The sequence below is a fragment of the Rosa rugosa genome, chromosome 5 (assembly GCF_958449725.1).
Source record: "Rosa rugosa chromosome 5, drRosRugo1.1, whole genome shotgun sequence".
Classification (NCBI taxonomy): domain Eukaryota; kingdom Viridiplantae; phylum Streptophyta; class Magnoliopsida; order Rosales; family Rosaceae; genus Rosa; species Rosa rugosa.
This window is the reverse complement of record NC_084824.1, coordinates 13,555-37,284: the sequence shown is the minus strand read 5'-3', so window position 1 is coordinate 37,284 and position 23,730 is coordinate 13,555. Positions and strand designations below refer to the sequence as shown.

The 23,730-nt window shown below is 40.1% G+C and overlaps 2 protein-coding genes across 3 annotated transcripts; both read left to right on the top strand.

The window, feature by feature from the left end:
- Positions 1-251: 251 nt before the first annotated feature.
- LOC133708736 (sphingoid long-chain bases kinase 1) lies at positions 252-10,820 on the top strand. 2 transcript variants are annotated; one of them, XM_062134246.1, is made up of 9 exons: positions 252-483; positions 885-1,418; positions 1,527-1,898; positions 3,032-3,125; positions 3,242-3,279; positions 5,494-5,640; positions 8,142-8,241; positions 9,082-10,010; positions 10,296-10,820. In XM_062134246.1, exons 2-9 carry the CDS (start codon positions 957-959, stop codon positions 10,446-10,448), a joined length of 2,295 nt encoding a protein of 764 aa, XP_061990230.1. In that variant the 5' UTR covers positions 252-483; positions 885-956; the 3' UTR covers positions 10,449-10,820. The 2 variants fall into 2 exon arrangements, with proteins under 2 accessions (XP_061990230.1, XP_061990229.1); XM_062134245.1 differs by having other exon boundaries at positions 764-1,418.
- A 363-nt stretch (positions 10,821-11,183) lies between these two features.
- LOC133708743 (ferredoxin-thioredoxin reductase subunit A1, chloroplastic) lies at positions 11,184-12,074 on the top strand. Its single transcript, XM_062134253.1, has one exon. The coding sequence runs from the start codon at positions 11,331-11,333 to the stop codon at positions 11,871-11,873; it is 543 nt and encodes a 180-aa protein (XP_061990237.1). The 5' UTR covers positions 11,184-11,330; the 3' UTR covers positions 11,874-12,074.
- Positions 12,075-23,730: the final 11,656 nt, after the last annotated feature.

The window sequence follows — 23,730 nt, the reverse complement described above, 5'->3', positions numbered from 1 at the left end:
GAATTCCATGCTAGGCTGCTCAATTAACCTTATCACTATAGGTGATGATTCAATTATAATTTTTAAATCAACAATTTAATAATTCCTATTAAAAAAATATAGTTAAAATTTTAATTATCCAACACTTGATTTGAAAATCTTAATCGAGTGCTCAGCTCTCCAGATATTATAGATTATATAAGATAAATACTATCCTTTATTTACCTAAAAAAAAAAAGATTAATACTATCCTTTGGACAAGAGGAAAAAAAAGAAAAAGAAAAAGAAAAAAAAGCAATGGCGGATCCTAGAATATCAGTTCTGAACTTGCAATTCATTTCCCGAGTGAATAATTAAGAAAAAGGAAAAACTGATAGGGCCCGACTCCGACGAAAGAAGAAGAAGAAGAAGAAAGAGGGCTCTGATTGATTGAGTTGATTTCTGAAAGATCTCCATCTCCACGGCCGTTGAGTATGAGTTATGACCGGCGGCTCAGCTCAGCTCGTAAGTCCTCACCTTCTTCTTGTTTTCCGGTGTTCGTTTCTCTTTCCCGATTTATCCATTGTCGTTGTTGTATATAATTGTAATAAGACAATAGGATGAGTCGTAGTCCGAGTTGTAGAAATGGCGATTTGTCCTCGATCAGTTCAACCTTTTATATATATATATATATATATATATATATATATATTTTTAGAAAATTACATGGGGCCTTAAGCCCAAGCTCGATCAGTTCAATTTTGAATGGAGAATTAACATATAATTCGAAACAATAAATATGCAGGCTGGTTGATCTAGTCATTTTTATGCCGCAATTACTGCGTAATATTAGAATTGGAATCGGAACCTCATTCCAAGCTGCTGCTGCTGCTTCTGCTTCTTCTTCTTCTTCTTCTTTTGTATAGTTCGCAATTCATAACAATAACTGAGAGCAAGAGCAAAAGCAAAAGCAAAAGCAAGCAGAAGATAGAAATAATATGCAGAAGAGTGGGAGTGTTTCCAAGAATAGTTTGAGAGTGACGACCCCTCAGCAGTCCCTTAGGCGACTGGGCTTGTGCTCCCAAATAGCTACTGCTACTGGTGGCCAGCACTCCTCCCCAATTGTCTTCCCTGAGAAACAGAAACGACACAAGATCAAGGCTTCTAAGACTCCTACTCCTGCCTCTGCTGATGATCCCAATTCTCTCAAGACCTTCGAGCACAGGATTGACATTCCAGCTTCTGCTGCTGGAGATGAAAAGTCTGATTTGTTGGGTTATGCCGTCTTCTCTGGAAAGTTAGTTTTGGACAAGAGTAAAACCACTCTCGTAAACACCACTTCTACTGATCCACAACAACAAACCTCCTCCTCTACCAACCAGGAAGCTGTTGATGCTAAGCTTACAAGCAAGGCCTTAATTTGGGGTTCTCACATGCTGCATCTGGATGATGTTATCTCGGTAAGCACTCCCTCATAAAACATGGACCAGAGTTACATGTTCACGAGTCTCTTTTCTCTACGCAGTGAAGTAGGAAACAGTAATCTTCTTCTTTGACTGTTTCTACAGGTTTCATACAATGTTGGGCTCAGACATTTTACCGTGCATTCTTATCCCTTAAAAAAGGGTTCTTTTGGCCTTTCTTGTTTCATGAAACCTCGAAGAAGTCGCAAGGACTTTCGATTCTTGGCTTCTAGCATAGAAGACGCCGTTCAATGGGTTGGTGGGTTTGCTGATCAGCAGTGTTATGTGAATTGCTTGCCTCATCCATTACTATCTTCTAAGAAGCAGGCTTCGTCAGAATTACTTCCCATTGATACTCCTCCTGAATTAATTTTCAAATGTAAGAGCCCACCAAAAATGCTTGTCATATTGAATCCACAATCTGGACGTGGCCGTTCGAGTAAGGTTTTTGACAGCATCGTTGAACCTATATTTAAGGTAAGATGTATTTCTTGTATCCTACTTGCTACCTATTAATTGTACTGCCTTTCATTACTCACAATCTGGGCATATATGTCTTGCTACATGCTATCTGTTTATAACGATGGATTATGCCTTGTAAACAGAACTCGCTGCATGTCACACATGATTGTCTAAGGCTTATTCATCTCAATTTGTTTGTAATGTTTTAGCTAACAGATCATTTAGGATTGAGATTGCTATTTTCATCTATATATATATATGTGTGTGTGTGTTTGTGTGGGCGCGCGCGCGCCTGATTGCCCTTCCTTTCAATCGTAGTGTTCTCCTTGTCAACATGGTTTGTTTGCTCATCCTTGCATCTAGTCTAGTGGTGTTTTATGTCAAATGGTAGTTTAAAGTAAAAGGAGTTTATTTACTAAGGAACACTCTTCTTTGCTTCTAATCTAGTGGTGTTTTATGTTAAGATTGTAGTTTAAAATAAAAGGACTATCAGTTTATCTGGTTTCATAGCTTATCTGGTGTGTGTTAGCTTATCTTGTTTGTTCACCACTGGATTAGATCCAAATTCCTTTGTGACCTGGTGGCCTGGAGAAAGGTTCCTTTTTTGTTTTAATATATAAGTATAGAAAGTTACTAGCTGATGCAACACACACATATCAGATTCAAAAAGCAAACTGTCGTCCTTTTCTTAGATTTATCACATGAACGTACAAACCTGATTTTGTGAATTGCGGCTTCTGGGGTATATATGCTTTCTGTTCGTTTGAACATTTTACCTATAATTTATAACTCATAGACAAATTGCCTAGTTAGTTCTGCTCTGGATGCTACTGATAACTCCCACACCCACACACACACTGACACTCCATACCCACACCCACCCACCCACCCACACACACACACACACACACTGTCTTGGTAACCTTCATGGAGGATGTCAAACTTAGTATTATGCATCTTATAAGCAAAATGTAGTTTCATGGATAACCTCAATGTTTATTCTAGGTAAAAAAAGTATATTATATATTTTTTTTCCTCTCTATTTTGACCTTCATGGTTGAAATGGCTGGCCACTTTGATCTATTAATGATCTCTTTCAGAGTTTCTCTATATATCCATGTTCATCTCTGAGCTGTAAACTGTGACAGCTTGCAGGTTTCAAAGTGGAGGTAGTCAAAACAACATCGGCAGGTCATGCTAAGAAACTTGCATCTAGTGTTGACATTAGCAGTTGTCCTGATGGTACTACTTGATAATGCAGTATCCGATCACACCTTTTGCTTTTCCTTGTACATTTTGATTTTCTTCATCTTTTCAGCTTATGTTTATTTATGTCACAATGTTTTGTTTCTTTTCAGGAATCATATGTGTTGGGGGCGATGGAATTATTAATGAGGTACATCGTCTGGCTCTCTGTTTTCCTGTTTCCAAGTATAATACAAATTCATGATTCTTCTTAAAAAAAAAAAAAAGTATTGTACAAGACAATGATTATTTGTTTTGCTTGTATGAAGATTACTTCATGAACCGTAGATGTAACTGCAAGCATATAACAGTCTAAGATTGGGTGCTTGTTTTGGATATTAGAGCCATATTCTCTCTCTCTCTCTCTATATATATATATATATATATATATATATATATATATATATATATATATATATATATATTAGATTGTCCTATACAGTAGCTGTCTGTGTTTTAATATGAGAATTTAACTGAAAAGAAAGTGACTTTGAAATATGAATGCAAGACAAGTCTAGAGAAATTAATGGGAGATACTGTTCAGCACTTCAGATTATTATTATTTTTTCTTCAGATTATTCACTTCTTTGATAAGTACCATAATGCTGTTCTAAAGTGTTCCAAGATGGAGAATAAATTTGACATATTCCTTTTCTTTTGGGTTGAGAAGAAAGGTTTTATTTTTTATAGTGTTGATAAAAAAATTGTTCTCTAGCCAGCTTGACATCTGTGGTTATAGCAGGGGCATTCTTGTAAAAAATTCCCTTCAAACAAACAAACAATTTTATTCATCAATACTATCATAAATAGAACATTTTATTAGGTTCATAACAATTTCATAATCAATACTATAACAAGCTTTCTCTTCCTCGTAGAAAGACAATAATACAATTTCCAATTAAGGTCCTTGCGGATGGGTTCATCCATATATTATACAAAAATAACTTTTATATATAAATATATATATATATATATATATATATATATGTATATTTTTTTGGTGTATACAGTTTGGTTGTGAAGTAGGGGTATGCACTTCAGACATGCGTTTTACAGGTGGACAATGCTAAATATACTACATTTAAACCACATAATGTTGCAGATAATATGACATTATATCTTAGTCTAACACCATGTGGCCTATTGTCGATTGTTAACTGCCACATCATGTGGGTTAAGTGTGGTACACTAAAATGTGGCACCCCTAAACCAAAAGTGGCAAAACCTTGACTGGATGAATTTTTTCCATGTTTAACTTGATTGGTTGAAACACTTGCTGTAAGTTGATTATAGCGTGTCTGATAAACTCACAAAGGCAGTCCCATTTCTCCCCAAACCTTTCCCCAATTTTAAATTTGGGGAAAAATTACCTTCAAGTTCCAACCCTTCCCCAAACTCTCCTGAAATTTGAGATTTCCTTTAAACTTTCCCCAAATCAAGTTAGATGTATACAGCTTCCAAATCTTTATATAGAGCAAAATTAAGTTTTGGAGGGCTACACCATTTTCATTATGGACTCATTTTTATATTTACTTTTTTAATACAGGAACTAGTGGAACAAAAATTAATGGTAAATGCGTTCCACATATTAGCCTTAGTGCTGAAAAGGTTGAGAAAGGAATAGGCCATCAAAATCCTATTGATTACATGTGCACTACGAACTTGCCAATTCTTATCTAAGATTGTCTGAGCTGAAACTTGTTATACTTAAATTGAAGCAAATATATATATATATATATATATATATATATATATATATATATATATATATATATATTTTTTTTTTTTTTTTGCTGAAAAGTTCCAGATAAGTTCTTTTGAATTGGATGCTCTAGTTAGAGACTGCCTTATTTTTCAATAGTTGCTCTTTACAGTTCTTGTTGTTGATCGGATTTTATGCTCGAGGTAATTTATGGCAGAAAATACTTGGGTCGTCTCAACTGAATTATGTCTTAACAGCATTCATATCTTCCATCCACATAATCATGTTCACTTGTTTTTATTGATTGACATATTGCACGATAATTTGGTATAATAAAGTTGGTTTGTACATGGGTGAGGACCCAAGGTTCTTCCATTTATAACCTGGATCATTTCTTGTAATTTGGATATTCATTTAGTAGCATTATATTATCCATCATAATATCCGTCAAAACCACAGAAATGTGAATCCTCTACTCTTACTTGAGTTATTTCTCTGTGTGTAAGTTTCAATCCTCATTTTTATATTTGGAGTTGGATGATTTTGAATGTCGCAGAAAACTAATGTCATATTTTAATAATTTTGAGTGGGCTATTCGTCTGTTGTGTTCATGCTGTTTCCCTTGTTTATCGAACAATTTAACTGACCTTGAGTTGGGCACAGGTTCTAAATGGTTTACTTAGTAGAGACAACCAAAAAGAAGGAATTTCCATACCAATTGGAATTATACCTGCTGGATCCGATAATTCCTTAGTTTGGACGGTTCTTGGAGTTAGGGATCCAGTTTCTGCTGCAATGGCTATTGTCAAGGTAATGTGATCACTACATTTATAAACAAAAGCTAGATGAAATTCAATTACAGTTGAGATGATACAAAAGGAGTTTTTCATCAAAAAGAGACGAACTTCCCATCTTAAACTATTATCAAGTGAATAGTTTGCATGAGTAACAAAACTATTCTGCATGCTAACTAAGATTGAAATGACATCGTAAGGCATAGATCATTTTTCTGTCTTACCTCTACTATCATATATACCCTTTCTATATAAATAAGTTTATAGCAGGTTTGAAATAAAGGCTAAAGTACTATTTGTATTACTTTTTCTCTCATATCCTACTCTCTCTCTTTTTATAAGTTCCATTGCTCTGCACAAACTCCCATAACAGTACAGATGCATCGCTGGTGTGTGATGTTTGTAGTGGGTTACTAAAAGACTGAAGCGACTGGTAAAAAGGACATAAAATATCAATTCAAGTTCAGTGAAGATGTATATCATGAGAGTCTGTTTGAAGATTGGAGATTAAACCAAAATTACTTTCTCTCTGGAACAAGAGTATCAAACTTTCTAATGATGTGGAGTATACTGAAACTTTGGCTTTCTGTTTGCATCGGACTGATTCACATAGACAGGTGCAAGTGCGTGAGTGTGTAGGGGAGGAAAGAAAGGGAGGGTGGATCAGCGTCTGATTGTGCAGTCTGTGTTTACGTCAAACTTTTGGTTTTTGGATGTGAATATTAAATTCTTAAAAGAAAATAGAATTGGTCAGAGCAGTGGACAAATCCACTAAAGTAAGAATTTTACAGCAGAAACACCAAGCTACCAACAAGAAACTTTAAGAAATAGACAACAACATCTCTCCAATCTGAAGAGATGTCAAAGAAGAACTATTTCTAGACTCCCTAGAAAATGAAGCCAATAGAGAGGCCAAAAATAGAACCATCTCCCACAAATTTCCCAGCGCCTCCCCCTTTCCATCCTTAAAAGCTCATCTGTTCATCGAAATACCTAAAACATATCCATCACGGCACTTTTTCTTAAAAACATCGTTCTTCCTTAAAAGAACTTCTGGATTTTGCACATCATGCATAGTCTCTTGAATAGTCTTGCTAAAGGTCAAAAGCAACTGGAAGTATGGGTGCTTCCCGCTTTTGGCTTCGGCTTTGCACATCATACACCAACGAGGAGAAAGACAAAAGGAAGGCCTTCTCCTCTGAACCATATCACAGGTACTAGTCTTCCCATGAGCAATAATCCATGGTAACACTCATACCTTAGGAGATCCTTTGACTTTCCAGTTGCAGTAGAGGGGAGGATGTTCACTCTGAGAAGCTGTAGTGGAGGCGTAATGGTATAATGTGACTGAGAAAGGTCAAAAGAAAATTGGAAGTTAAACAGGTGGTTCCCGCTCTTGGCTTTGGCTTTGCACATCATAGACCAGCGAGGAGAAAGACAAAAGTAAGATCTTCTCATCTGAACCATATAACAGGTACTAGTCTTCCCATGAGCGATAATCCATGGTAACACTTATACCTTAGGAGGTCCTTTGACTTTCCAGTTGCAGTAGAGGGGAATATGGTCACAAAGAGAAGCTGTACTGGAGGTGTAATAGTATAATGTGACTGAGAAGAAGATTCCTGTCTGAGGTGTGACAAATAAGATCTGTGTATCATGAGTATGGCATTTTTAAAATATTCTGGTCCATGATATTGGATGCAGTCTATTGGAATTAACGAAGCATACCTTGTAGATTTGGGGATTTATTTGCGAGTGTAAATTGCATGCCAACTCTAGATATAGGTGTGAATTGGATAATATTCCAACGTCATAATATCGCTTGTGTAGTTTACAGTTCCTGGCCTTTGATTTGGATGAATTGCAGTTTTGCAGTGTGTGGGAGTATGTGCACTTTAAGAAGCTCTAGTTCGAGTATGCCTCTCAATAGGGGATCCCATCTTTCTAGATCTTGGATGAGGCAGAGCACAGGGGGCATAGGCGTGTGTTTGTGTTCTACTCTTTTGCAATCAATTGCTTCCCAATTAGTTCAGCCTCTTCCCAACTAGGTCAGACCGATACAATTCACTCTGTTGTGTGTGTCTACGTGGGGGGAAGTTCTTTAACATTGCAATAGATTTGTTACCAACTAGATGAGCGCGAGACTGATACAACTTAATTTATGAGGATGTAAATGCTGGTTTGGAAACACTTGGTTCTAAAACACTACTTAAACGGACTCTTATAACCCATATGATTTTACCTTCTGTACCTGTGCCGATTTAGAAATAACAGGGGTAATGGTATGGCTACTGGACATCCAAAAACATTGAAGACGCAAGAAGTTCCAAGACTTGGGAACATCCAAATTTGATTCCATATTTTCTTGTGCTACGCCTTGCTCCATTTTAAGATTTCATTAACATATTTATTTATTATGTGAGTTATGAATGACCTTTCAGCTACATTCTTCTCAATAAGGTCCTGGAAATGTCTGTTTCGTTAAGTTGAACTGTTATGGTTTTATGTTTCTTTCAGGGTGGTCTTACTGCTACAGATGTTTTTGCTGTTGAGTGGATTCAGACGGGTGTTATCCACTTTGGGATGACAGTCTCTTATTATGGTTTTGTGAGTGATGGTAATTCCTGATACTTTGGATTAAAATCTGTCTTGATTTTTAGTATCGTGAACTTATATGTCATCTCTATATTTTATCAGCATATAGGCGGATCATTATTAATTAATGTAATACTCTCATGCTACTTAGTGGTTCGTTGGTTTAATCAATTCCTATTTGGATTAGTAAACTCAGTTTGATTGCTCGGACTGTTTGGGTTTTTGGTTTCCTGTGAAAAATAGGCATAGTGATACTCAATCTCCAAATCCAATAGTTCTGGATTTTTAGGAATTTGTCAAAATGTTTGGAGTTATCTTCCCAATAGAGTTTATAGTTTGTCCTGTCTCCGTCCCCTCCTGTTAGAGTTTCTTTACGATACCCGATATTGAAGCATTAGGAAAATTTCAAGATGATTGGAGTCATCTTGAGTTCATGTTGTGTTGATGATCTTTTCTTAGTTGCTTTCAATGCCTGTACAGTGCTCTAAAATGTTTTAATCATGTGCATAATGTTTACCAACCTTCCAGTGGATTTGAAATCTCTAACCATTCATTGATATTGCATGCTAGTATTATTTTTGTTTCTATATTTGTAGACGGCGTGTGTGTGTATATAGAGGGCCCTTCCACTAAGGGATCCCTTTTTTTAGCCAAGAAAAGGGATCCTTCATTGGAAGGGCCCTATATATATATATATATATTGTATCAACTTGATAGTTTGTAATTTAAGTGATACTTTCATTACATTGGTTATAACATCAAATCTAATTGTTTGGTCGATACTTGGGGAACAGTAGTTTGGTCCAGATTTATTAATCATCATATATGTGTAGGTTGATATGTGGCCTTGAATTAATTGCAGTGTTGGAGCTGTCTGAGAAATATCAGAAGCGCTTTGGTCCTCTGCGTTATTTTGTTGCTGGATTTCTTAAATTCTTATGCCTGCCGAAGTACAGCTATGAAGTTGAGTACCTTCCAGCATCAAAAGAGGATCTAGAAGGAAAACTCTCAGCTGAAATTGATGTGTCAGACTTGTACACAGACATTATGAGGAGATCAAATACCGATGGTATTCCAAGAGCTTCTAGTTTATCAAGTATTGACTCCATTATGACTCCTAGTCGAATGTCTGGAGGTGACTTGGATACAACCTGCAGTAGCACTCATGCTAGCATTGAACCATCTGAGTACGTGCGTGGCCTAGATCCTAGAGCAAAAAGACTGTCAATTGGAAGGACCAATATAACTGCAGAACCGGAAGTGATTCATCCTCAGCTGCCCCTGTCAACAACACCAAACTGGCCAAGGACCCGGTCAAAGTCAAGGACAGATAGAGGATGGACTGGATTGACAGCCACACATGATGCCTCTAGATCTTCTTGGGGAAACACTGGAACAAATGATAAAGAGGATATATCATCCACGCTATCCGATCCAGGCCCAATTTGGGATGCTGAGCCAAAGTGGGATACTGAACCTAATTGGGATGCGGAAAATCCTATTGAATTGCCAGGGCCATCAGATGACGTAGAAGCAGGAACAAAGGAAGTTGTGCCCAGGTATGAAGATAAATGGGTTGTGACCAAGGGTCAGTTGCTTGGCATTCTTGTTTGCAATCATGCATGCAGAACTGTTCAGAGTTCCCAAGTGGTGGCACCAAAAGCTGAGCATGATGACAACACCTTGGATTTGCTCCTAGTTCATGGAAGTGGGCGATTAAGGCTGTTGAGGTTTTTCATGCTTCTGCAGATGGGTAGACACCTTTCACTGCCATACGTGGAAAATGTCAAGGTATGGACATTTAGTCCAATGCTTTTTTGCACTTGAGGTTTGGATAACTTTATTCATTTTGACCATGAAGCTGCATTTTGACTGCACACTAGTTGATCATGTTTTGTTGGTGGTAAAAGTTATAAGCTTGCACTTTAGTTTCTCTCTTGGTGACAGTGTTCAGGGGTTGGGAATGGGGAGATCATAGGGAATTTATGTGTTTTTTCTGGTGTAAGAGCTTATTTTAGAACAAAAAAACTACATTAAATTGTAGAAGGGGCCATCTAATTTGGTCTCCTATTGCAGGTAAAGTCGGTGAAGATCAAGGCATCAGGAAAGCACACCCATAACGGTTGTGGCATTGATGGGGAGCTTTTTCCACTTAATGGGCAAGTCATTTCTTCGTTGCTTCCAGAACAGTGCAGACTTATTGGTCGCTCCTATAACCATCACGTCTGACTACTATGTATCTTGCTAGGGACAGCTGTTCTCCTTTCTCACCCATGAAATATGCAAGAGTATCCAAATACCAAATAGAAGACCACCTGCACTATTGTCTGTTTGACCCTTGGCCGTTTTACCTTTAAACAGCTGAGGCGCCTGTAAATTTTTTGTTCGGCTCTGTTTGTGTTGTTGTTTATTGGTGTTTTCTTGTTTCAATTGAGAATTATGTAATGTTGTCCCTTGTTTGCTATATCTGGTGCGAGCTGCTTGTGTATTTACGATTCTGGTACTCGTCTCCCTGTGACCATCTTCATATGATTTTTGTTTTGTAACAATTGATCATCAGCCCTCATTTCTCTAGATATATTGATTCTTGTTGTGATGCCATATGTATTTTTTCTCCTTTTATTTTTTGGCGGTTAAATGCCAGAAACATGTATACTTAGTATAGCTTTAACCAATGTTGTTAATGGAAGAATCACAATTTTGGGGAGTAAGAGTAATAATCTATGCAAAAGACAAATCAAGCTAAAATGGCTGAAGCAAACATTATAGACCATTCGTTTCGTTTGAAACGATTGGGGAAAATCAGACTGTGGTACTCGCTTAGACACCTGTTGGGATCTGTCTGGTGAAATAGATATCACTTTGCTTTCAGACTTATTTGGCTGTTGTGCAGATTCATTGTTAGCTGAATTATATTTTTAGGGAAAAGAAAAAAGAAAAATGTTATGGTGAAGGAAGATACCAAAAAAATAAATCACATCAAAGAAAACTTGAGGAGGAAAGTATCTAAATAAATGTGTATTTTTGGGGTCGGGGTTGGAGATTGAACATAGAAATAAGAAAGCAAAGAAGACTGGAGAGAGAGAGAGAGCAGATAAGAAGATAGAGACGATGAGTATAGGAGGAGGAACAGTAGGGTTATTAAGCTCAGCCACAGCCACAGCCACAGCCACAACCACAGCCACAGCCATAGGCAGAGCTGCCTCGAGTACACCAGCAGATGCGGGGCAAAGGAATTCACGATTCCCTTGTTGCTGGGCAGCGGCAGGGGCAAAGCTCACTCGCGCTCACTACCCAACAACTCTAACTCCAACTCCAACTCCAAGGAGGAAAAGTAGAATGATTGTTTGCGAAGTCGCTATCGGATCCGATTTTTCTCCATCAACATCATCAGAGGTAGAAGCGGCCGCCTCCTCAAAGATCGGCGCTAGGGTCAAGGTAACCGTGCCTCTCAAGGTGTACCACGTGCCCAGAGTTCCCGAGGTCGACATCACTGGCATGGAAGGTGAACTCAAGCAGTACGTTGGCCTCTGGAAGGGCAAACGGATTTCTGCCAATCTCCCTTATAAAGTACAGTTCTTTGTCGACGTCGAAGGCCGTGGCCCTGTTAAATTCTTTGCGCATCTCAAGGAGGACGAGTTCGAATACCTTTGATCATCATGGATTGGCTTCCATATATCATCTATCACAGGCTATTTACCTCTTCCTCATTTTCTATCAAATAATAATAGCCGGGTTCGTTTCTCAACTGCACTAGCATTGTATTTTATTTGTATCTATTTCACATGGATCAAATTGTCTTGTCATCATTATTACTTTTGCTAATGTATTGCACATTTCTCTTGACCATCTTCACCAATATCTATCTAGTTCATCTCGTTACTTTGATCAATATTTTAACATAATTTAGCATTGATGAGTGGATCAAGATTCATACAGGTTCGTTAGTATGCATGCTTTTAGATTCTTTGAAATTATCTGGCTACTGGGCGAAATGGGCTTCTAAACTGCAGTGATTGCCGAAGAAATGTGCATGGAGGATAGATAATTGAGTGTGTGGGATGTTGTTCCTTAGTGGTTTGGATACTTTTGTTGGACATTAGTTAAGATAATTGATCAAATATAGAACTATATATATGATGGGATGTGCCCTAAGCTAGTTTTCTAATACACATACACTGGGATTTTATCTTATATGTTCAGGGCGGTTACCGGAATTCAATTTTCAATCCCAAACATACAAGTTCGTGTTACTGTTGAGATTCTATTTTCAGCAGGGACATATACAAACCTATCCTTGCCTAGAACAATCTATTCAGGACTACATGCTAACTTGGGCATCTCGTTGTATGGATCCATGCTTTTCATGCATATTCTTTTCCTAGTGTTGGATTTCCTGCACCGAAGGCAGAGTTTTGTTACTAAAACAGATATGTCGGCTATTTTTCTGTTTTTCAACCGTGGTTTTTATGACTCTATGATTCTCTACTTTGGTCGCTTCCTAGAATTTTAACTGGATTCAGGTTTCTTATCTTGTGTATCCATTAGAACTATCTGTGTATGAGTCTGTAGCCGGATTTGTAAGCCCAGAAATCTGAGTATGAGTTTGCTTAGAGAGTGAGGGTAGAAGACTCTGTTCAAAGAAGATTGCCACCTTGGTGATTATGCACATCCATGTTCCGTTTTTCAATATGTTTCATGCTTTTCAAGAAGAAACTAGATGTTTGTTTTGGTTTTGTTGCATTGTGGGCGTTTGTGTAATTAAAGCTCATTACTATATAAATTTTTCCAGAGATAAAGAGGCAAATTTGGGCCTACACCAATTGATCAGGATAATTGATGAAAAAACAGGACTTTATCTGTTGCTATATGCAGGATAAATTGATGATGTCCAGGATGGTTAGCAGAATTCAATGTTCAATCCAAAATATTGAAGGTCTGTCACAGTTTAAGATTCTATCTTCAGATGCTCTGACCTGACATAGAATATATGCATGTTCAGATGATAATGATATTTTAGCAAACTTGTGTAAATCATTGTATGGAGTTATATTGCATATCTGTTTTCCCACCGCTTTTTATGGATTCTCGCCATCTACTTTCGTCCATTGGAACAGTATGTATTATCTGTTGTATCATACTTGGCTAGACTGAAACTCACTCATACCTAGTGTTCTATGTCAAGGCTGGCTCATTTGGCCAATCGGCCCATTTCCTGCTGTCCAGATATGATGTTTCAACATAAGATAGAGAGCTGACTTTTGTATATCCATACTTGTAAAGTGAAACAATTAGATCAACCCGCAGTTAACCTCATTCATCCAAACCATCTTAGAGTTCATAATCTCAAAGTATTAGAAAAGATAAAGTGTTGTAGAGAATTGGAAAAATTGTATATCTCTTGTATTCATCTCACCATGAGGTTTATATAGAGTTACATCATGTATACAAAAGGCAATACATAATAGCTATACTAATCAATCGCACATTACAAGTATGTCAATCGCATACATTACGAGTCTGTCAATCGCACATTACAAGTATGTCAATCACACACATTACGAGTCTGTCAATCGCATACATCAAGCAATACCTATTGCATGAATAGTCATTATCATTTACAACACTCCCCCTTGGATATTCCATGTCAATAGTGTTGCCTCTGCTATGCGCTTCTAAGTTGCCTCGTCAAAAACCTTGCCAAGTAATAAAAACCCTGTGGGAAAAAACAACCTTGGTTGAAGGAGAAAAAAGAGCACAACGCGCGTGAATGTGGAGTAGTCGACATCCTTCAACACTCTCCCTTGTGCCGCTCAAACTTGGTGATGACGCTTTGATTGTTGCCTCGTTAAAAACCTTGCCAAGTAATAAAAACCCAGTGGGACAAAAATAACCCTGGTCGAAGGACAAAAAGAGCACAACACGTCATTCACTCTTCGAGATCGAACATGTAGACATCATGCCTCCCCCTGATGTCGACATCTCCCCCTGATTGCTACAATCATGGGAGTTCGGATAACTTTCTCAATCTGAGGCTCTTCACATGTTTCTTAAAGGTGGATTTTGGTAACGACTTAGTAAATAAGTCCGCTACATTATCCTCAGATCGGATTTGATTCACTTCAATCTTTAGAAGTGATCAATGTTGTTGCTGATTGTAAAAGAACTTAGGCGATATATGTTTGGTGTTGTTGCCCTTGATGAAACCTAATTTCATTTGCTCAATACAAGCTGCATTATCTTCATAAATGCAAGTAGGTTCATCTGTGGTAGACTTCAAACCACAAGTTCCTCGAATATGTCTAATCACAGACCTTAGCCATATGCATTCTCGCACGGCTTCATGTAGAGCAATAATCTCTGCATGATTTGAGAAAGTAGCAATAAGGGTCTGTTTTGTAGACCTCTAAGATATCGCAGTGCTTCCCATGGTAAAGACATAACCCGTTTGGGAGCAACATTTGTGAGGGTCAGAGAGATACCCTGCATTAGCAAAACCCATCAAGACATCGTTGTCATTTTGATGGAGTGGAGGAGGAGTAGGACGCCGGCCACCATGGATAGTGGTGTCGACGGCTACATTACGGAAATTGGCGTTTTTCCTTATGGGGTCCGATCCCAAATTCCCGTCATTTCTTTTCTCTTTGTAGGGATAGAACAAACTCATATCTATCGTACATTTTAAGTAACGGCCTTTATACCAGTCCAATGGCGTTGCGTTGGCGCGGGGCTATATCGAGCCAACAAGTTCATAACAATTGAGGTGTCCGGTCTTGTATTGTGCTAAGTACAATAATGCGCCTATTGTACATAAGTAAGCACTTCTGCTATTAACACGTCTTCGTCATCATCCCTGGGACGAAACGGATTCCTTTTAGGGCCAAGACTACAGACGACCATGGGAGTGCATTTTTGACTTTATCAAAATGCCAAGCATTTATTGACACAGTATACAAGTTCTAAATCTAGACAAAACCGTGTTCTCCCAAGGTCCTTCATCTCAAACTCGGATTTCAGGTGTTCAGCGGTTTCCCTTTGTTTGGCTCCAATTTTGCTGCAGCTGGTCAACAGTCTCTTTTCTGCGCGGGCGTGCCAGCACCGTTCGGGTGCGGTCGTCGGGGGTGTCCCTTGACCTGACTTCTTTCAAGCAATTGTGGATGAGGAGAGCACCAACCTCGTCGTGGGATTCTTTGTGCCTCGTGGTGAGGACTTTTGCTGAGCTTCTTGAAAATCACAATCGATACTCAATATTGTAGATCGAGCAGAGCGACATCACCGGGAAGTATTGAGATCTTGCTAAAGCGTGACTTTAGCTTGGCTGGGTTGCTAGGGCGTTACCCTTGCTTGGCTGGTTCTGTAACCGTTGTGGTCGCGACACTACCGTCGGCTCCCGAGGAGACTAGGACCGAAGCACGTTGACAGAGGATTTGGTGGCACTGAAAGTCGGCTTCTGAGAAGACTAGGACTAGTAGTGTGATCACCGATAAGAGAAAGAGAAGGAGAGGAGTTGCTCTTAGAGAGGTTTGCTCTAGAGAGAACTTAGATCATCTTAGAGATGTTTTGATGTATGAATGAGTGAATTGTTCTATGTTGTAGCCTCTATTTATAGGCTACCAAGCAACACTATTTGGCCTTAAACAACTCATAATGGGTTAGGTTTTAGCACTTAAACATTAATGGAATGTTAGGTTTGAATACTTAAACACTTAATGGAATTTGTTAGGTTTAAGTCATTTTCTGCTCCCTTATCCTTCCATTTTTATCTCCACTAAGAACTCAGATTCAACCTTCGATTTCTTCATATGAAATGATCCACCATGAATGTAGATTGTTGTGGTAAAATTTCAGAATTTATTTCCATGTGGTTGGGCCGGAAATGCTGCTGGACCTCTTACAGGTCCAGTTTCCAAGTTTTGCTTCTGCAGAAAATTGGACTGTTTGTTTGAAGGTTTTCCACTCCGAACGAGCTTTGACACTCTTCATAAGAAATGATCAATGGGATGTCTAGAATTAATCTGGAAAGTTTCAACTCATTTGGAGTTCGGATGGTTAGTCCGCCATCCCTCATTTCTTGTCTAGCTCGCTTTCTCCTAGCCGAAGTAGGAAAATGTGCTAAAGTTGATTTTTCATTTCCATGTTTGGTAGGCCTTATTTAGCCTCTTAATAATATATTTTTGAACTTATCGAAAATATATATGTGAGCCACTGATTTTGGCTCAATTTCTCCAAGACACGCTTTGTCAAACCAAAATGCTCATTTTGGGTCCAAACATTGCCCCCCAGACCTCGAAGTCAAAGGTCTTCGTCTTGACTGAAGAGGTCTTGAATCAGCACTGCTCTTATAACATCGTTGCTCCAAAGCCACTTTTATTGGCTTGACTGAAATTACTTGAACAGTGGTTCCATATAGGCCTCTAAATAGGCCATAAAGCTTGAATGCCACAATCTGAATTGCCTTTGTCATGAACTGACGCTTACTTTGCCAACTTTATTGCCCCCCATGTATCTGATGTCTGGTATGCAGTGAATTTGCTAAACTTGGGCGGGTTGTAGAAGATCAGAACTTTAGCGTGCCCCCCATGCGAAGGAGACTGCTTTTGATTGTGAATGAGGATCCTTCTCTTCCTTGGTGGTAACTTCGCCATAGTAACTCTCTGTTGGGAATGCGACTGCTGCAGAAGGAGCCCAACTCGATGAACCTTTGGCTGCTTCTGAAGAAATGGGCCGCAACCTGGCCCGTGTCAGAGAATGGGCCTCTTAGGCCGAATCTGGTGTCATTGCGGCGAATTTCCGCGTGGAGGAATTTGGCTTGAATTTGAGCTTTGTGAGCCAATCTCTGTAGGCCCCCTCGAAAACCGTTCGGTCTCCTCACATGCTATTAATCCTCTCTTTTCCGAGATTTAAGGCATTAATCACTCGTTGAAAAACAACGGTCATGAAAAAATAATCTCGTGAATAGAACAGTTACCTTCTTGGAAACCGTTCTCGATTTACTGACATCGGTTTTGAAATTGAGCTTCATCCAAGGGTAGGGATTTGCCTGAAGTCCCTATAAATAGTTGTATTTAGGGAAGGGAATACTCACAACAACTTTTCTGGAATATTCAAGAAATGGCCTTTCAGTCCTTGCTTCTTTTTCTCCTTCTTCACAAATCTTCCCCTCATGAAATGACCTTTAGCCTCTAAATTTTAGGCTTTATGGCGTAATCTTAAACCTGGGTTAGGCCTTATGGCGTAATCTTAGGCAACCCCTTGTTTCTCCTTCTGGAATCCTGCAACAACAATGCCAGGCTTCAGATTGGTTTAGAAACGCGAGGGGGCTCCGAGTGTGGGATCCACGATCATGTGAGATCATCTTCATCATAATCCTTCACGCGGAGCAAATCGGGGAAGGGAGGAAAGCCAAATTGAGGTTCGTCTTTCCTCCTCTGTTTTCTTCCTTCTGGACCCGGCCCGTGTTGTGCCCTCCAAATGGAAGGGGCTTTGGTTCTCACCTCCTTCTCCCCCTTTCTCTTCTTGATAGAATCTTGGAGGGATGAGAAGGGCTGGACTCTTTGAAGGAATGGGTTCAAGCCACAGAATGGCTGTTCCTATACTTCACGTCCAACTAATGGTGGTTACCAAGGCTAGAGGGGGTGCAGAGACTCAAGCTGATATTCGGTTCCTTCACTCTCTGCCCCTCCAGGAGATAATGGCGCGGCTCAACCCGGCGTTGGATTCCATAGCTGCTTCCAATTAAGGGGGCTTGGAGGCTCCATTTTCTTTCACTGGAGTCTCCCCTTCTCATGGATAATGGCGTTGGCCAAGCCTATGTTGTATTCCTTTGCCGCTTCCATGTAAAGGGGCGCGGCTCAACCCGACGTTGGATTCCATAGCTGCTTCCACTTGAGAAAAGATTCAGAAGATAATCCGAAGATTCCTGTTTTGTATTCTAGCCACTTTTGGCTTTGTAATGAATGTACTGCTTTTGGCCGCAAAGCCACTTTATGAATACAATAATATTTTCTTATCCTGATATCCAAATATTCGTGAGAAGCCAATAATTGTGTCTCGCAAGGCCCCAAATATAGGCCCCTATAGTTGTATATTGAAAATAATATGAACTTTTTAAAATATGCTCCGCGTCAAAAAGAGACTCGCGGTGAGGGTTTTGAGAAAATATGTATCTTTTGGATCCACTTGCTGGCTCCCAACTCAAAACTCTTAGCGCCAATAATTCCTTCTTTTCCGAGATTTAAGGCACTAATCACTCGTTGAAAAACAACAGTCGTGAAAAATAATCACGTGAAAAGAACAGTTACCTCCTCGAAAACCGTTCGGTTTCCTCAAATGCTATTAATCATTTAATAATAGCTAACTCCTCAAAAACCGCTCCTCACATGCTGCTAGTCCCTTTTTTTCCCGAGATTTGGAATCACTAATCTCGATTTACTGACATCGATTTGACTCCTCTTTGACCGTCCATCCAAGGGTGGATATTTGCATGCCTATATCTTCCTCCACATTATAAACCCAAATTTCCAATCCCGAAATCATTTCATCAACTCGAATATTTCTAACAGCAATATTTCTTAATTACTCATCATCATCACTCTTCAATTCTTGCATTCTCTCAACCCATCACTAATGGAACCACAATCCCAGCAACCAACCGAGGATGGAGGAAGCAACAAAGCAGCCGGGAGTAGTGCTAACATGCTTTGTAAGCGGAGCAGGTGGAATCCCACTACAGATCAGATAAGAATCCTCAAGGAGCTTTTCTACAATAAGGGAGTTAGGTCCCCAACTGTAGAGCAGGTTGAGAGGATCTATCTCCAGCTGAAATGGTACGGCAAGATCGAGTTCAAGAATGTCTATTTTTGGTTCGTGAACCAAAGGGCTCGGGAGAAGCAGAAGAAGAAGTCCAATTCGGATGTTCATGTGCCCATGCAAAGATCAGGGCTTGTTGGTGATGACAATGTTGCCAATTCATCTGCACCTGCTTCTGCTTCTTCTGCTGGTGTGATGATTGATGTTAACGGGCAGATGGGGAACTATGGTGGTTATGGATCTATGAACATGGAGATTGAAACCCTTCCTCTGTTCCCCATGCATGGTGAGGACATCTTTGGCAACATGAAGACTACTTCCGATGGAGGTGGCGGTCACGGTGGTGGCTCTCACATTTCCCTTGAGCTCAGCCTTTCCTGCGAGGGCAAAGCTGGAAAAAGTTTCCGGAGCCGCTGACTCGGCTTAGTAGCTTTGTAGGAACACTTAGAATTGTCCCCTAAGAGTTGTATTTTATGTTTTTTTTTTTTAAATATAGTAGCTGAATTCAATAAGACAAGATGAATCAATGTTTAGACATGCGGCCCAAGTATAGTCGCCTAGACACAAATTTTCTTTCAAATCATTTGGGCAACCTTACTGAAATGGCCAGGTGGGGGAGGGCGAACAAGAGAGGCAGAATCCATTTTGGCATGAGCTACTCCAACATAGTGGTTTAGGCCCATTTGCACGCACTTCTGGATTCAAGAACCTGTCATGAACGTTGTCCCCTTTCTAGACACCATTTCACATAGGCTATACTTACTAAGATGAGAAATGTCATAAGTGTGAAGACAGTTCAACAAGTGTTAATAAAAGCCGCCCTTAACCTTAAGAGACCTGAACTAGGCATCAATAAGGAGTTTAAGCCAATATTAACAAAAGAGACTTCACCTATTCCGTTATGATTCACAACCCCTTACCAAATTCAACTTCTTAATAGTGGTGTGTTTCCACCATTTGCCGCCTCTACAAGATCACGGGGGAGGCCATCTATGCTTCACTCCAAGCTCCGATGTATCAAAATTTGTAGGGTAAAAATCCCTCCTGTGAGAGCTTGTAGGAAAAGAACAAAGATACTTAGCGTTGAAGAATTTGGAGGAATTTGGCTCGTGAGAGGGGTAATCTTGCCCCCCAAGTATCCTTGTTGGTTGGCGAAGCATGATCTTCAATTGCAATTTTGGAGATAAGGATGTCCCAAGATCAGCTTTGTCGCCAACTACCATGTCATAGGACATGATGTTTTCAGAATAAGCCACAGATTGGCCATTATATTTAACCACTTGTTGGTAAAAATTCTCATGATCAAGAGCCTCAAAGAACTTGTACTCCTGCATATGATTATTGGAACCAATAATCAAATTGTAATTATCATCATATTCATCATAGATTGGCTCCATGTTGAGATCATACTTAGAGTCACCAAAGAGTGGTGAATTGATCTCTTCTTCAAAAATAGGCATATCAAGTATTTGTTTGCCTCTGTCCACTTTCCAGGCATCGTATTGAGACGCCTCTATGGGCTGTATAGTATCATAAACAAATTCTTTTTGCAAGAAATTTGGAGCTTGATAATTGTAAACAAGAGTTAACTTGTACTGGTGATACTCAAACTTGCAGTCGCGAAGTAAAAATTGGCCACTAGAATAATTATTCTGGCCATTCTTGCAAGGTGGGTTGCAGATGTATCCTCCATGTATATCAAAGCCACTGCTTGGCCTTGAAACACTGATGAAGAAATTCAAGTTGAATTGATGAATAAAGCCACAGATTGGCTTCTCTAGACCAAAACTTAATTGATAATTAAGTTGGCCATGATTGTGGCCACCTTCATCATGACGTCCAGTAGCATGGCCAAGGCAAAATTGATGATTGTAAGGTGGGCCATGCCTTGATTGATAATTAAGTGGATCATGCTCTTGACCCTTTGCATGGCCATGACGTCCAGTAGCAAGATCATAATTAGATTGATTATGCACCTGCTTTTGGTTATCAAGGGGGTGAACCTGGGCAATATCTTGCCCCCCATGTATCTGATCAGTAGCCACGTATATGGCTGGGTCAGTGGAGAAATCAGGTATTTGTTCAGAGACAATTTTATTGTCAGAAGAACAATTTTGTTGACCATCTTCTCCATGCACAGCCTCTGTGTAAGGCTGTGATTCAACAGAAAAGCATTTAGGTTTATCGCCACCTGTAAGCAATTCAACCTCAGAAACCACCTCTTCGCGAGCAGATTCTTGACTTTTCAATTCTCCTTGCTGTGAACCGACTTGGGTAGCCAAGATGGAACCCTCCTTGCGCAAGGTTGTGAACTCAGATGTTATGTTTGCGGCAGGTTGGGCAGTATGTTTGTCTCTGCTCGAGAAAAGTTTTTGTGACTGCTCTTTAGCTTTCTGAGCATTCTGATTCATTCGCTGCTCCAACTCGCGAATTCGTTGTTCCCTTTTTGCGATCGAAGCTGCCAGATGCTTCCCATAATTTTCACTATGCACTGTAAGGATGCGAAGCCTCTCGTCCAGGCCAGCATCTGGTGGAATGATGAGTGGTTCGAACTCGTCATCAATGAACTCGTCATCAATGTCAATATTGCCAGTGGTGGCAACATTGGCCATCTTGTCACTTTAGGAATTTCTTTTGGTAAAGATTTTCCCCTGGCATCCCAATGATGGCGAATACAAAAAGACTCTAGTGTGGTCCCACTGGGCGTGCCAAAATGTTTGGCTCCAATTTTGCTGCAGCTGGTCAACAGTCTCTTTTCTGCGCGGGCGTGCCAGCACCGTTTGGGTGCGGTCGTTGGGGGTGTCCCTTGACCTGACTTCTTTTGAGCGACTATAGACGAGGAGAGCACCAACCTCGTCGCAGGATTCTTTGTGCCTCGTGCTGGAGGACTTTGTCTTGTGTCACCAAGTCGATACTTAACGTTGTAGGTTAAGCAGAGCGAAATCACCGGGAAGTAGAGAGAAGTACTTGCTAAAGCGTGACTTTAGCTTGGCTGGGTTGCTAGGGCGTTACCCTTGCTTGGCTGGTTCCGTAACCGTTGTGGTCGCGGTACTACAGTCGGCTCCCGAGGAGACTAGGACCGAAGCATTTTGACAGAGGGTTTGGTGGCACTGATAGTCGGCTCCTGAGGAGACTAGGACTTAGAGTGTGATCACCTATAAGAGAAAGAGAAGGAAAGGAGTTGCTCTTAGAGAGGTTTGCTCTAGAGAGAACTTAGATCATCTTAGAGATGTTTTGATGTATGAATGAGTGAATTGTTCTATGTTGTAGCTTCTATTTATAGGCTACCAAGCAACACTATTTGGCCTTAAACAACTCATAATGGGTTAGGTTTTAGCACTTAAACATTAATGGAATGTTAGGTTTGAATACTTAAACACTTAATGGAATTTGTTAGGTTTAAGTCATTTTCTGCTCCCTTATCCTTCCATTTTTATCTCCACTAAGAACTCAGATTCAACCTTCGATTTCTTCATATGAAATGATCCACCATGAATGTAGATTGTTGTGGTAAAATTTCAGAATTTATTTCCATGTGGTTGGGCCGGAAATGCTGCTGGACCTCTTACAGGTCCAGTTTTCCAGTTTTGCTTCTGCAGAAAATTGGACTGATTATTTGATGGCCTTCCACTCAAAGCTAGCTCTGGCACTCTTCATAAGAAATGATTCTTGGTCTGTCTAGAATGGATCTGCAGAGTTTCAGCTCATTTCGAGTTCATTTGGTCAGTCTGCCACCCCTCCTTCCTTGTTTAGCTCGGTTTCTCCTAACCGAAGTAGGAAAATGTGCTATAGTTGACTTTTCATGCTTCCATAGTAGGCTTTATTTAGCCTCTAAATATATATATATTTCGAACTTGTCGACAATATATAGCTTGAGCCACTGACATTGGCTCAATTTCTCCAAGACGTGCCTTGTCAGGCCAAAATGCTCATTTTGGGTCCAAACAGGGCCTTGCGGCCCAAGAGGATTACTTGAGGATGTAATGGGAGGGAGTTTAAGTGGGAGGAGGGTTTTTTTTTTTATAGGTAAGGGAACCCCTCTCATTTACATTTTCTTCAATATGGGACAAAGAGTTCCCTTTTCTAGTCTTCAAAGGCATGTTGTGAAGGTAAGTTGGTAGGCCGGGAAGGTTGCTTCCCGGCGAGGTCTTGGCCGCTTCCTACTACCACGGAGTAGGCTGTATGTCGGGCTACGGCATGCATGTTGTGGTTGGGCCCCACCATGGCTTGTGGGCCCCCTAAGAAGGTGTTACTTATGCTTGGTGAGATAGCAAATTAGTCATGCTAGTGAGAGGTATCTACAGATACATACATCTACCCTTAGCACACGAACGCGATACATATATCTATCCTCTTCACCCCTCCCACCAAGCCTGATTCCTTGGAATATAAGGAGCTCCAAAAGAAGATCACTGCTACCGGCGCTGACGGGCTGGTCAAATTCTGGTTGGAAAGACTGAGGGGCGGAGTCACTCTCTGCCCCATCGTCGACCGATCTCCACCGTTGTAGCCCCGCCCCACCGCCAGCAATAGGTGCCCTTCGGTCTCTCACTTGAATGGAGACTCAGTTCCCCAGGAGCACCGACTGCTCAACCCCCCAAGTGGTGAAGGGGCTGAGCTCGCCTGAGATTAGGCTATAAAGCTTATAACCCAGGCATGAGATTAAGCTATAAAGCTCAGAAGTCTGGAAATGAAAACCGAC